At 45.6% G+C, this 14,619-nt stretch overlaps 1 protein-coding gene across 1 annotated transcript in view; it reads left to right on the forward strand.

Moving 5' to 3' along the window:
- Window positions 1–11,612, forward strand: part of HINT2 (histidine triad nucleotide binding protein 2) — a 47,645-nt gene extending 36,033 nt beyond the window's left edge. Inside the window, exons 3-6 of the mRNA XM_040420662.1 lie at window positions 5,841–5,969; window positions 6,041–6,145; window positions 11,310–11,382; window positions 11,466–11,612. Coding sequence (XP_040276596.1) covers window positions 5,841–5,969; window positions 6,041–6,145; window positions 11,310–11,382; window positions 11,466–11,557 — 399 coding nt within the window. The 3' untranslated portion in view covers window positions 11,558–11,612. The remainder of the gene's footprint in view (window positions 1–5,840; window positions 5,970–6,040; window positions 6,146–11,309; window positions 11,383–11,465) is intronic.
- The last annotated feature ends 3,007 nt before the right edge of the window (window positions 11,613–14,619 follow it).

The raw sequence follows: 14,619 nt of genomic DNA on the forward strand, positions 1-14,619 counted from the left end.
ATAGAGCGAGCTGGGGCTCGTTACATGGAACCAGCAGATATTGGGGTCACATCAGGGAGTGTCGTGAGAGCAGAATAGAGCGAGCAGGGGCTCGTTACATGGAACCAGCAGATATTGTGGTCACATCAGGGAGTGTCGTGAGAGCAGAATAGAGGGAGCAGGGGCTCGTTACATGGAACCAGCAGATATTGTGGTCACATCAGGGAGTGCCGTGAGAGCAGAATAGAGCGAGCAGGGGCTCGTTACATGGAACCAGCAGATATTGTGGTCACATCAGGGAGTGCCGTGAGAGCAGAATAGAGCGAGCAGGGGCTCGTTACATGGAACCAGCAGATATTGTGGTCACATCAGGGAGTGCCGTGAGAGCAGAATAGAGCGAGCAGGGGCTCGTTACATGGAACCAGCAGATATTGTGGTCACATCAGGGAGTGCCGTGAGAGCAGAATAGAGCGAGCAGGGGCTCGTTACATGGAACCAGCAGATATTGTGGTCACATCAGGGAGTGCCGTGAGAGCAGAATAGAGCGAGCAGGGGCTCGTTACATGGAACCAGCAGATATTGTGGTCACATCAGGGAGTGCCGTGAGAGCAGAATAGAGCGAGCAGGGGCTCGTTACATGGAACCAGCAGATATTGTGGTCACATCAGGGAGTGCCGTGAGAGCAGAATAGAGCGAGCAGGGGCTCGTTACATGGAACCAGCAGATATTGTGGTCACATCAGGGAGTGTCGTGAGAGCAGAATAGAGCGAGCAGGGGCTCGTTACATGGAACCAGCAGATATTGTGGTCACATCAGGGAGTGCCGTGAGCAGAATAGAGCGAGCAGGGGCTCGTTACATGGAACCAGCAGATATTGTGGTCACATCAGGAAGTGCTGTGAGAGCAGAATAGAGCGAGCAGGGGCTCGTTACATGGAACCAGCAGATATTGTGGTCACATCATGGAGTGCCATGAGAGCAGAATAGAGCGAGCAGGGGCTCGTTACATGGAACCAGCAGATATTGTGGTCACATCAGGGAGTGTCGTGAGAGCAGAATAGAGCGAGCAGGGGCTCGTTACATGGAACCAGCAGATATTGTGGTCACATCAGGGAGTGCCGTGAGAGCAGAATAGAGCGAGCAGGGGCTCTTATTTGGAACCAGCAGATATTGGGGTCACATCAGGGAGTGTCGTGAGAGCAGAATAGAGCGAGCAGGGGCTCGTTACATGGAACCAGCAGATATTGTGGTCACATCAGGGAGTGCCGTGAGAGCAGAATAGAGCGAGCAGGGGCTCGTTACATGGAACCAGCAGATATTGTGGTCACATCAGGGAGTGCCGTGAGAGCAGAATAGAGCGAGCAGGGGCTCGTTACATGGAACCAGCAGATATTGTGGTCACATCAGGGAGTGCCGTGAGAGCGGAATAGAGCGAGCAGGGGCTCGTTACATCGAACCAGCAGATATTGTGGTCACATCAGGGAGTGCCGTGAGAGCAGAATAGAGCGAGCAGGGGCTCGTTACATGGAACCAGCAGATATTATGGTCACATCAGGGAGTGCCGTGAGAGCAGAATAGAGCGAGCAGGGGCTCGTTACATGGAACCAGCAGATATTGTGGTCACATCAGGGAGTGCCGTGAGAGCAGAATAGAGCGAGCAGGGGCTCGTTACATGGAACCAGCAGATATTGTGGTCACATCAGGGAGTGTCGTGAGAGCAGAATAGAGCGAGCAGGGGCTCGTTACATGGAACCAGCAGATATTGTGGTCACATCAGGGAGTGTCGTGAGAGCAGAATAGAGCGAGCAGGGGCTCGTTACATGGGACCAGCAGATATTGTGGTCACATCAGGGAGTGCCGTGAGAGCAGAATAGAGCGAGCAGGGGCTCGTTTCATGGAACCAGCAGATATTGTGGTCACATCAGGGAGTGCCGTGAGAGCAGAATAGAGCGAGCAGGGGCTCGTTACATGGAACCAGCAGATATTGTGGTCACATCAGGGAGTGCCGTGAGAGCAGAATAGAGCGAGCAGGGGCTCGTTACATGGAACCAGCAGATATTGTGGTCACATCAGGGAGTGCCGTGAGAGCAGAATAGAGCGAGCAGGGGCTCGTTACATGGAACCAGCAGATATTGTGGTCACATCAGGGAGTGCCGTGAGAGCAGAATAGAGCGAGCAGGGGCTCGTTACATGGAGCCAGCAGATTTTGTGGTCACATCAGGGAGTGCCGTGAGAGCAGAATAGAGCGAGCAGGGGCTCGTTACATGGAACCAGCAGATATTGTGGTCACATCAGGGAGTGCCGTGAGAGCAGAATAGAGCGAGCAGGGGCTCGTTACATGGAACCAGCAGATATTGTGGTCACATCAGGGAGTGCCGTGAGAGCAGAATAGAGCGAGCAGGGGCTCGTTACATGGAACCAGCAGATATTGTGGTCACATCAGGGAGTGTCGTGAGAGCAGAATAGAGCGAGCAGGGGCTCGTTACATGGAACCAGCAGATATTGTGGTCACATCAGGGAGTGCCGTGAGAGCAGAATAGAGCGAGCAGGGGCTCGTTACATGGAACCAGCAGATATTGTGGTCACATCAGGGAGTGCCGTGAGAGCAGAATAGAGCGAGCAGGGGCTCGTTACATGGAACCAGCAGATATTGTGGTCACATCAGGGAGTGCCGTGAGAGCAGAATAGAGCGAGCAGGGGCTCGTTACATGGAACCAGCAGATATAGTGGTCACATCAGGGAGTGCCGTGAGAGCAGAATAGAGCGAGCAGGGGCTCGTTACATGGAACCAGCAGATATAGTGGTCACATCAGGGAGTGCCGTGAGAGCAGAATAGAGCGAGCAGGGGCTCGTTACATGGAACCAGCAGATATTGTGGTCACATCAGGGAGTGCCGTGAGAGCAGAATAGAGCGAGCAGGGGCTCGTTACATGGAACCAGCAGATATTGTGGTCACATCAGGGAGTGCCGTGAGAGCAGAATAGAGCGAGCAGGGGCTCGTTACATGGAACCAGCAGATATTGTGGTCACATCAGGGAGTGCCGTGAGAGCAGAATAGAGCTAGCAGGGGCTCGTTACATGGAACCAGCAGATATTGTGGTCACATCAGGGAGTGCCGTGAGAGCAGAATAGAGCGAGCAGGGGCTCGTTACATGGAACCAGCAGATATTGTGGTCACATCAGGGAGTGCCGTGAGAGCAGAATAGAGCGAGCAGGGGCTCGTTACATGGAACCAGCAGATATTGTGGTCACATCAAGGAGTGCCGTGAGAGCAGAATAGAGCGAGCAGGGGCTCGTTACATAGAACCAGCAGATATTGTGGTCACATCAGGGAGTGCCGTGAGAGCAGTATAGAGCGAGCAGGGGCTCGTTACATGGAACCAGCAGATATTGTGGTCACATCAGGGAGTGCCGTGAGAGCAGAATAGAGCGAGCTGGGGCTCGTTACATGGAACCAGCAGATATTGGGGTCACATCAGGGAGTGTCGTGAGAGCAGAATAGAGCGAGCAGGGGCTCGTTACATGGAACCAGCAGATATTGTGGTCACATCAGGGAGTGTCGTGAGAGCAGAATAGAGCGAGCAGGGGCTCGTTACATGGAACCAGCAGATATTGTGGTCACATCAGGGAGTGTCGTGAGAGCAGAATAGAGGGAGCAGGGGCTCGTTACATGGAACCAGCAGATATTGTGGTCACATCAGGGAGTGCCGTGAGAGCAGAATAGAGCGAGCAGGGGCTCGTTACATGGAACCAGCAGATATTGTGGTCACATCAGGGAGTGCCGTGAGAGCAGAATAGAGCGAGCAGGGGCTCGTTACATGGAACCAGCAGATATTGTGGTCACATCAGGGAGTGCCGTGAGAGCAGAATAGAGCGAGCAGGGGCTCGTTACATGGAACCAGCAGATATTGTGGTCACATCAGGGAGTGCCGTGAGAGCAGAATAGAGCGAGCAGGGGCTCGTTACATGGAACCAGCAGATATTGTGGTCACATCAGGGAGTGCCGTGAGAGCAGAATAGAGCGAGCAGGGGCTCGTTACATGGAACCAGCAGATATTGTGGTCACATCAGGGAGTGCCGTGAGAGCAGAATAGAGCGAGCAGGGGCTCGTTACATGGAACCAGCAGATATTGTGGTCACATCAGGGAGTGCCGTGAGAGCAGAATAGAGCGAGCAGGGGCTCGTTACATGGAACCAGCAGATATTGTGGTCACATCAGGGAGTGTCGTGAGAGCAGAATAGAGCGAGCAGGGGCTCGTTACATGGAACCAGCAGATATTGTGGTCACATCAGGGAGTGCCGTGAGCAGAATAGAGCGAGCAGGGGCTCGTTACATGGAACCAGCAGATATTGTGGTCACATCAGGGAGTGCCATGAGAGCAGAATAGAGCGAGCAGGGGCTCGTTACATGGAACCAGCAGATATTGTGGTCACATCAGGGAGTGCCGTGAGAGCAGAATAGAGCGAGCAGGGGCTCGTTACATGGAACCAGCAGATATTGTGGTCACATCAGGGAGTGCCGTGAGAGCAGAATAGAGCGAGCAGGGGCTCGTTACATGGAACCAGCAGATATTGTGGTCACATCAGGAAGTGCTGTGAGAGCAGAATAGAGCGAGCAGGGGCTCGTTACATGGAACCAGCAGATATTGTGGTCACATCATGGAGTGCCATGAGAGCAGAATAGAGCGAGCAGGGGCTCGTTACATGGAACCAGCAGATATTGTGGTCACATCAGGGAGTGTCGTGAGAGCAGAATAGAGCGAGCAGGGGCTCGTTACATGGAACCAGCAGATATTGTGGTCACATCAGGGAGTGTCGTGAGAGCAGAATAGAGCGAGCAGGGGCTCGTTACATGGAACCAGCAGATATTGTGGTCACACCAGGGAGTGCCGTGAGAGCAGAATAGAGCGAGCAGGGGCTCGTTACATGGAACCAGCAGATATTGTGGTCACATCAGGAAGTGCCGTGAGAGCAGAATAGAGCGAGCAGGGGCTCTTTACATGGAACCAGCAGATATTGTGGTCACATCAGGGAGTGCCGTGAGAGCAGAATAGAGCGAGCAGGGGCTCGTTACATGGAACCAGCAGATATTGTGGTCACATCAGGGAGTGCCGTGAGAGCAGAATAGAGCGAGCAGGGGCTCGTTACATGGAACCAGCAGATATTGTGGTCACATCAGGCAGTGCCGTGAGAGCAGAATAGAGCGAGCAGGGGCTCGTTACATGGAACCAGCAGATATTGTGGTCACATCAGGGAGTGCCGTGAGAGCAGAATAGAGCGAGCAGGGGCTCGTTACATGGAACCAGCAGATATTGTGGTCACATCAGGGAGTGCCGTGAGAGCAGAATAGAGCGAGCAGGGGCTCGTTACATGGAACCAGCAGATATTGGGGTCACATCAGGGAGTGTCGTGAGAGCAGAATAGAGCGAGCAGGGGCTCGTTACATGGAACCAGCAGATATTGTGGTCACATCAGGGAGTGCCGTGAGAGCAGAATAGAGCGAGCAGGGTTACAGGGCTCGTTACAGTCTACTAGAGCAGCTACTAGCAAGCCTCACAAGGTGAACACCTAGGACCTGCTGGCCGACTCTCCTCAGATAACACTTAGTATTTTGCCTTTTAGAAACAGATTGGGGAAAAATGGTAACAATAGAGGAAACATAAAAACCCTTCTAATTAAGAGAACTGTAAGGGCACAGACGAGTGTGTGGCAGTGTGAGCCGTTTGTCCCTAAGAGTCCTGGAATCTATTGAATTCCACCGACCTAAGTCTGTACGATCCCTAAAAGGCCCATCTGACTTGTGTCTTCTCCAAGTCTTCCTCTGTACTCGAGGTCTCTGACTGCTTGTCTGCTGTATTCTCAGAGGTCGTATTGTGCCAGTGACGAGGTACAGAGGGCGATGCAGGCGGCGGCACAGGGAGCATCACCCACCATCTTCTCTCGGATCCTGGATAGGACTCTTCCTGCAGATATTATCTATGAGGATGAACAGGTAATGACATCTGTCTCCTCCGGTCACCCTGACGCTCAGTGTCACCTGCTGACCACACGCCTCTCTTACAGTGTTTGGCATTTCGGGACGTTGCTCCTCAGGCTCCAATTCATTTCCTAGTGATTCCAAAAATTCAGATTCCCAGAATAAGTCAAGTAACTACAGCAGACAAGGAGGTAAGTAGAAGCGAGCTGACCCCCCCCCCCCCCACCCCCTTCCAGATATACAGACCCCTCTACTTACTGCTGATTACTGTATATAACCTCTCTACTGACCTCCTAATATACAGACCTCTCTACTTACTGCTGATTACTGTATATAACCTCTCTACTGACCTCCTAATATACAGACCTCTCTACTTACTGCTGATTACTGTATATAACCTCACTACTGACCTCCTAATATACAGACCTCTCTACTTACTGCTGATTACTGTATATAACCTCTCTACTGACCTCCTAATATACAGACCTCTCTACTTACTGCTGATTACTGTATATAACCTCTCTACTGACCTCCTAATATACAGACCTCTCTACTTACTGCTGATTACTGTATATAACCTCACTACTGACCTCCTAATATACAGACCCTCTACTTACTGCTGATTACTGTATATAACCTCACTACTGACCTCCTAATATACAGACCTCTCTACTTACCGCTGATTACTGTATATAACCTCTCTACTGACCTCCTAATATACAGACCTCTCTACTTACTGCTGATTACTGTATATAACCTCTCTACTGACCTCCTAATATACAGACCTCTACTTACTGCTGATTACTGTATATAACCTCTCTACTGACCTCCTAATATACAGACCTCTCTACTTACTGCTGATTACTGTATATAACCTCTCTACTGACCTCCTAATATACAGACCTCTCTACTTACTGCTGATTACTGTATATAACCTCTCTACTGACCTCCTAATATACAGACCTCTCTACTTACTGCTGATTACTGTATATAACCTCTCTACTGACCTCCTAATATACAGACCTCTACTTACTGCTGATCACTGTATATAACCCCTCTACTGACCTCCTAATATACAGACCTCTCTACTTACTGCTGATTACTGTATATAACCTCTCTACTGACCTCCTAATATACAGACCCCTCTACTTACTGCTGATTACTGTATATAACCTCTCTACTGACCTCCTAATATACAGACCTCTCTACTTACTGCTGATTACTGTATATAACCTCTCTACTGACCTCCTAATATACAGACCCCTCTACTTACTGCTGATTACTGTATATAACCTCACTACTGACCTCCTAATATACAGACCCCTCTACTTACTGCTGATTACTGTATATAACCTCACTACTGACCTCCTAATATACAGACCTCTCTACTTACTGCTGATTACTGTATATAACCTCTCTACTGACCTCCTAATATACAGACCTCTACTTACTGCTGATTACTGTATATAACCTCTCTACTGACCTCCTAATATACAGACCTCTCTACTTACTGCTGATTACTGTATATAACCTCTCTACTGACCTCCTAATATACAGACCTCTCTACTTACTGCTGATTACTGTATATAACCTCTCTACTGACCTCCTAATATACAGACCTCTCTACTTACTGCTGATTACTGTATATAACCTCTCTACTGACCTCCTAATATACAGACCTCTCTACTTACTGCTGATTACTGTATATAACCTCTCTACTGACCTCCTAATATACAGACCCCTCTACTTACTGCTGATTACTGTATATAACCTCACTACTGACCTCCTAATATACAGACCCCTCTACTTACTGCTGATTACTGTATATAACCCCTCTACTGACCTCCTAATATACAGACCTCTCTACTTACTGCTGATTACTGTATATAACCTCTCTACTGACCTCCTAATATACAGACCCCTCTACTTACTGCTGATTACTGTATATAACCTCTCTACTGACCTCCTAATATACAGACCTCTACTTACTGCTGATTACTGTATATAACCTCTCTACTGACCTCCTAATATACAGACCTCTCTACTTACTGCTGATTACTGTATATAACCTCTCTACTGACCTCCTAATATACAGACCCCTCTACTTACTGCTGATTACTGTATATAACCTCACTACTGACCTCCTAATATACAGACCCCTCTACTTACTGCTGATTACTGTATATAACCTCACTACTGACCTCCTAATATACAGACCTCTCTACTTACTGCTGATTACTGTATATAACCTCACTACTGACCTCCTAATATACAGACCCCTGTACTTACTGCTGATTACTGTATATAACCTCTCTACTGACCTCCTAATATACAGACCCCTCTACTTACTGCTGATTACTGTATATAACCTCTCTACTGACCTCCTAATATACAGACCTCTCTACTTACTGCTGATTACTGTATATAACCTCTCTACTGACCTCCTAATATACAGACCTCTCTACTTACTGCTGATTACTGTATATAACCTCTCTACTGACCTCCTAATATACAGACCCCTCTACTTACTGCTGATTACTGTATATAACCCCTCTACTGACCTCCTAATATACAGACCTCTCTACTTACTGCTGATTACTGTATATAACCTCTCTACTGACCTCCTAATATACAGACCTCTCTACTTACTGCTGATTACTGTATATAACCTCACTACTGACCTCCTAATATACAGACCCCTCTACTTACTGCTGATTACTGTATATAACCTCACTACTGACCTCCTAATATACAGACCTCTCTACTTACTGCTGATTACTGTATATAACCTCTCTACTGACCTCCTAATATACAGACCTCTCTACTTACTGCTGATTACTGTATATAACCTCTCTACTGACCTCCTAATATACAGACCTCTACTTACTGCTGATTACTGTATATAACCTCTCTACTGACCTCCTAATATACAGACCTCTCTACTTACTGCTGATTACTGTATATAACCTCTCTACTGACCTCCTAATATACAGACCTCTACTTACTGCTGATTACTGTATATAACCTCTCTACTGGCCTCCTAATATACAGACCTCTCTACTTACTGCTGATTACTGTATATAACCTCTCTACTGACCTCCTAATATACAGACCTCTACTTACCGCTGATTACTGTATATAACCTCTCTACTGACCTCCTAATATACAGACCTCTCTACTTACTGCTGATTACTGTATATAACCTCTCTACTGACCTCCTAATATACAGACCTCTACTTACTGCTGATTACTGTATATAACCTCTCTACTGACCTCCTAATATACAGACCCCTCTACTTACCGCTGATTACTGTATATAACCTCTCTACTGACCTCCTAATATACAGACCTCTCTACTTACCGCTGATTACTGTATATAACCTCTCTACTGACCTCCTAATATACAGACCTCTACTTACTGCTGATTACTGTATATAACCTCTCTACTGACCTCCTAATATACAGACCTCTCTACTTACCGCTGATTACTGTATATAACCTCTCTACTGACCTCCTAATATACAGACCTCTCTACTTACCGCTGATTACTGTATATAACCTCTCTACTGACCTCCTAATATACAGACCTCTACTTACTGCTGATTACTGTATATAACCTCTCTACTGACCTCCTAATATACAGACCTCTACTTACTGCTGATTACTGTATATAACCTCTCTACTGACCTCCTAATATACAGACCTCTCTACTTACCGCTGATTACTGTATATAACCTCTCTACTGACCTCCTAATATACAGACCTCTCTACTTACCGCTGATTACTGTATATAACCTCTCTACTGACCTCCTAATATACAGACCTCTACTTATTGCTGATTACTGTATATAACCTCTCTACTGACCTCCTAATATACAGACCTCTACTTACTGCTGATTACTATATATAACCTCTCTACTGACCTCCTAATATACAGACCTCTCTACTTACTGCTGATTACTGTATATAACCTCTCTACTGACCTCCTAATATACAGACCCCTCTACTTACTGCTGATTACTGTATATAACCTCTGTACTGACCTCCTAATATACAGACCTCTACTTACCGCTGATTACTGTATATAACCTCTCTACTGACCTCCTAATATACAGACCTCTCTACTTACCACTGATTACTGTATATAACCTCTCTACTGACCTCCTAATATACAGACCCCTCTACTTACTGCTGATTACTGTATATAACCTCTCTACTGACCTCCTAATATACAGACCCCTCTACTTACTGCTGATTACTGTATATAACCTCTCTACTGACCTCCTAATATACAGACCTCTCTACTTACTGCTGATTACTGTATATAACCTCTCTACTGACCTCCTAATATACAGACCCCTGTACTTACTGCTGATTACTGTATATAACCTCTCTACTGACCTCCTAATATACAGACCTCTACTTACTGCTGATTACTATATATAACCTCTCTACTGACCTCCTAATATACAGACCTCTCTACTTACTGCTGATTACTGTATATAACCTCTCTACTGACCTCCTAATATACAGACCTCTCTACTTACTGCTGATTACTGTATATAACCTCTCTACTGACCTCCTAATATACAGACCTCTCTACTTACTGCTGATTACTGTATATAACCTCTCTACTGACCTCCTAATATACAGACCCCTCTACTTACTGCTGATTACTATATATAACCTCTCTACTGACCTCCTAATATACAGACCTCTACTTACTGCTGATTACTGTATATAACCTCTCTACTGACCTCCTAATATACAGACCTCTCTACTTACTGCTGATTACTGTATATAACCTCTCTACTGACCTCCTAATATACAGACCTCTCTACTTACTGCTGATTACTGTATATAACCTCTCTACTGACCTCCTAATATACAGACCCCTCTACTTACTGCTGATTACTATATATAACCTCTCTACTGACCTCCTAATATACAGACCTCTCTACTTACTGCTGATTACTGTATATAACCTCACTACTGACCTCCTAATATACAGACCTCTCTACTTACTGCTGATTACTGTATATAACCTCTCTACTGACCTCCTAATATACAGACCTCTCTACTTACCGCTGATTACTGTATATAACCCCCACTATTAGGGGATCTCCTCAGGAGACAGGATCTCACATAAGTTTGTGAACCCCTGACATTTCTGTAAATCTTCTCTTCTCTCTTTTCCTGGGACAACCCAGAAGATCTGACCCTGTGATACAATGTAACGTCGTCAGTGTACGGCTTGTATAACTATATATCACAGTGTATATTGGGCCCTCAGAATAGCTCCGCACAGCGCCATTAATGTCTTCTCCCTCACCCCGGCTTGTTCTCTTTCTCCAGCTCCTTGGTCATCTGATGGTCACGGCCAGTCACTTGGCACAGAAGGAAGGTCTAGCTGATGGATACAGGATAGGTGAGTATATACACTATACATGGGGGGGGGGGGCACAGTACTAATGTCTCCGTCCTCACCTCTATTCTCTCCTCTCCCTACAGTTATCAATGATGGCCAGCAGGGGGCGCAGTCTGTCTATCACCTCCATTTACATGTTATCGGTGGCCGCCAGATGGGCTGGCCTCCGGGGTAATAACCTCATGTAACTGAATGTCACCAATCTCTGCAATAAAACGAGACATGTATAATTCTGCAGTCCTATGTAACACCACAGATAACACAGTGATAACTCTCTGAGTACAGATAATGTAGTAGATGTCACCTGCAGTCCTATGTAACACCACAGATAACACAGTGATAACTGAGTACAGATAATGTAGTAGATGTCTCCTGCAGTCCTATGTAACACCACAGATAACACAGCTATAACTCTCAGAGTATACATAATGTAGTAGATGTCACCTGCAGTCCTATGTAACACCACAGATAACACAGTGATAACTCTGAGTATAGATAATGTGGTAGATGTCACCTGCAGTCCTATGTAACACCACAGATAACACAGAGATAACTGTGTACAGATAATGTAGGAGATGTCACCTGCAGTCCTATGTAACACCACAGATAACACAGTGATAACTGAGTACAGATAATGTAGTAGATGTCACCTGCAGTCCTATGTAACACCACAGATAACACAGTGATAACTCTCTGAGTACAGATAATGTAGTAGATGTCACCTGCAGTCCTATGTAACACCACAGATAACACAGTGAGAACTGAGTACAGATAATGTAGTAGATGTCACCTGCAGTCCTATGTAACACCACAGAGATAGCTCTCTGAGTACAGATAATGTAGTAGATGTCACCTGCAGTCCTATGTAACACCACAGATAACACAGTGATATCTCTCTGAGTACAGATAATGTAGTAGATGTCACCTGCAGTCCTATGTAACACCACAGATAACACAGTGATATCTCTCAGTACAGATAATGTTCTAGATGTCACCTGCAGTCCTATGTAACACCACAGATAACACAGTGATAACTCTCTGTGTACAGATAATGCAGTAGATGTCCCCTGCAGTCCTATGTAATACCACAGATAACACAGTGATAACTGAGTACAGATAATGTAGTAGATGTCACCTGCAGTCCTATGTAACACCACAGATAACACAGTGATAACTCTCTGAATACAGATAATGTAGTAGATGTCTCCTGCAGTCCTATGTAACACCACAGATAACAGTGATAACTGAGTACAGATAATGTAGTAGATGTCACCTGCAGTCCTATGTAACACCACAGAGATAGCTCTCTGAGTACAGATAATGTGGTAGATGTCACCTGCAGTCCTATGTAACACCACAGATAACACAGTGATAACTCTGAGTACAGATAATGTAGTAGATATCACCTGCAGTCCTATGTAACACCACAGATAACACAGTGATATCTCTCTCAGTACAGATAATGTAGTAGATGTCACCTGCAGTCCTATGTAACACCACAGAGATAGCTCTCTGAGTACAGATAATGTAGTAGATGTCACCTGCAGTCCTATGTAACACCACTGATAACACAGTGATAACTCTGAGTATACATAATGTAGTAGATGTCACCTGCAGTCCTATGTAACACCACAGATAACACAGTGATATCTCTCTCAGTACAGATAATGTAGTAGATGTCTCCTGCAGTCCTATGTAACACCACAGATAACACAGCTATAACTCTCAGAGTATACATAATGTAGTAGATGTCACCTGCAGTCCTATGTAACACCACAGATAACAGTGATAACTGTGTACAGATAATGTAGTAGATGTCACCTGCAGTCCTATGTAACACCACAGATAACACAGTGATAACTCTGAGTATAGATAATGTGGTAGATGTCACCTGCAGTCCTATGTAACACCACAGATAACACAGAGATAACTGTGTACAGATAATGTAGGAGATGTCACCTGCAGTCCTATGTAACACCACAGATAACACAGTGATAACTGAGTACAGATAATGTAGTAGATGTCACCTGCAGTCCTATGTAACACCACAGATAACACAGTGAGAACTGAGTACAGATAATGTAGTAGATGTCACCTGCAGTCCTATGTAACACCACAGAGATAGCTCTCTGAGTACAGATAATGTAGTAGATGTCACCTGCAGTCCTATGTAACACCACAGATAACACAGTGATATCTCTCTGAGTACAGATAATGTAGTAGATGTCACCTGCAGTCCTATGTAACACCACAGATAACACAGTGATATCTCTCAGTACAGATAATGTTCTAGATGTCACCTGCAGTCCTATGTAACACCACAGATAACACAGTGATAACTCTCTGTGTACAGATAATGCAGTAGATGTCCCCTGCAGTCCTATGTAATACCACAGATAACACAGTGATAACTGAGTACAGATAATGTAGTAGATGTCACCTGCAGTCCTATGTAACACCACAGATAACACAGTGATAACTCTCTGAATACAGATAATGTAGTAGATGTCTCCTGCAGTCCTATGTAACACCACAGATAACAGTGATAACTGAGTACAGATAATGTAGTAGATGTCACCTGCAGTCCTATGTAACACCACAGAGATAGCTCTGAGTACAGATAATGTGGTAGATGTCACCTGCAGTCCTATGTAACACCACAGATAACACAGTGATAACTCTGAGTACAGATAATGTAGTAGATATCACCTGCAGTCCTATGTAACACCACAGATAACACAGTGATATCTCTCTCAGTACAGATAATGTAGTAGATGTCACCTGCAGTCCTATGTAACACCACAGATAACACAGTGAGAACTCTGAGTACAGATAATGTGGTAGATGTCACCTGCAGTCCTATGTAACACCACAGATAACACAGTGATATCTCTCTGAGTACAGATAATGTAGTAGATGTCACCTGCAGTCCTATGTAACACCACAGATAACACAGTGATATCTCTCAGTACAGATAATGTTCTAGATGTCACCTGCAGTCCTATGTAACACCACAGATAACACAGTGATAACTCTCTGTGTACAGATAATGCAGTAGATGTCCCCTGCAGTCCTATGTAATACCACAGATAACACAGTGATAACTGAGTACAGATAATGTAGTAGATGTCACCTGCAGTCCTATGTAACACCACAGATAACACAGTGATAACTGAGTACAGATAATGTAGTAGATGTCACCTGCAGTCCTATGTAACACCACAGAGATAGCTCTCT

Source organism: Bufo bufo, chromosome 2, assembly GCF_905171765.1.
Source record: "Bufo bufo chromosome 2, aBufBuf1.1, whole genome shotgun sequence".
NCBI lineage: Eukaryota > Metazoa > Chordata > Amphibia > Anura > Bufonidae > Bufo > Bufo bufo.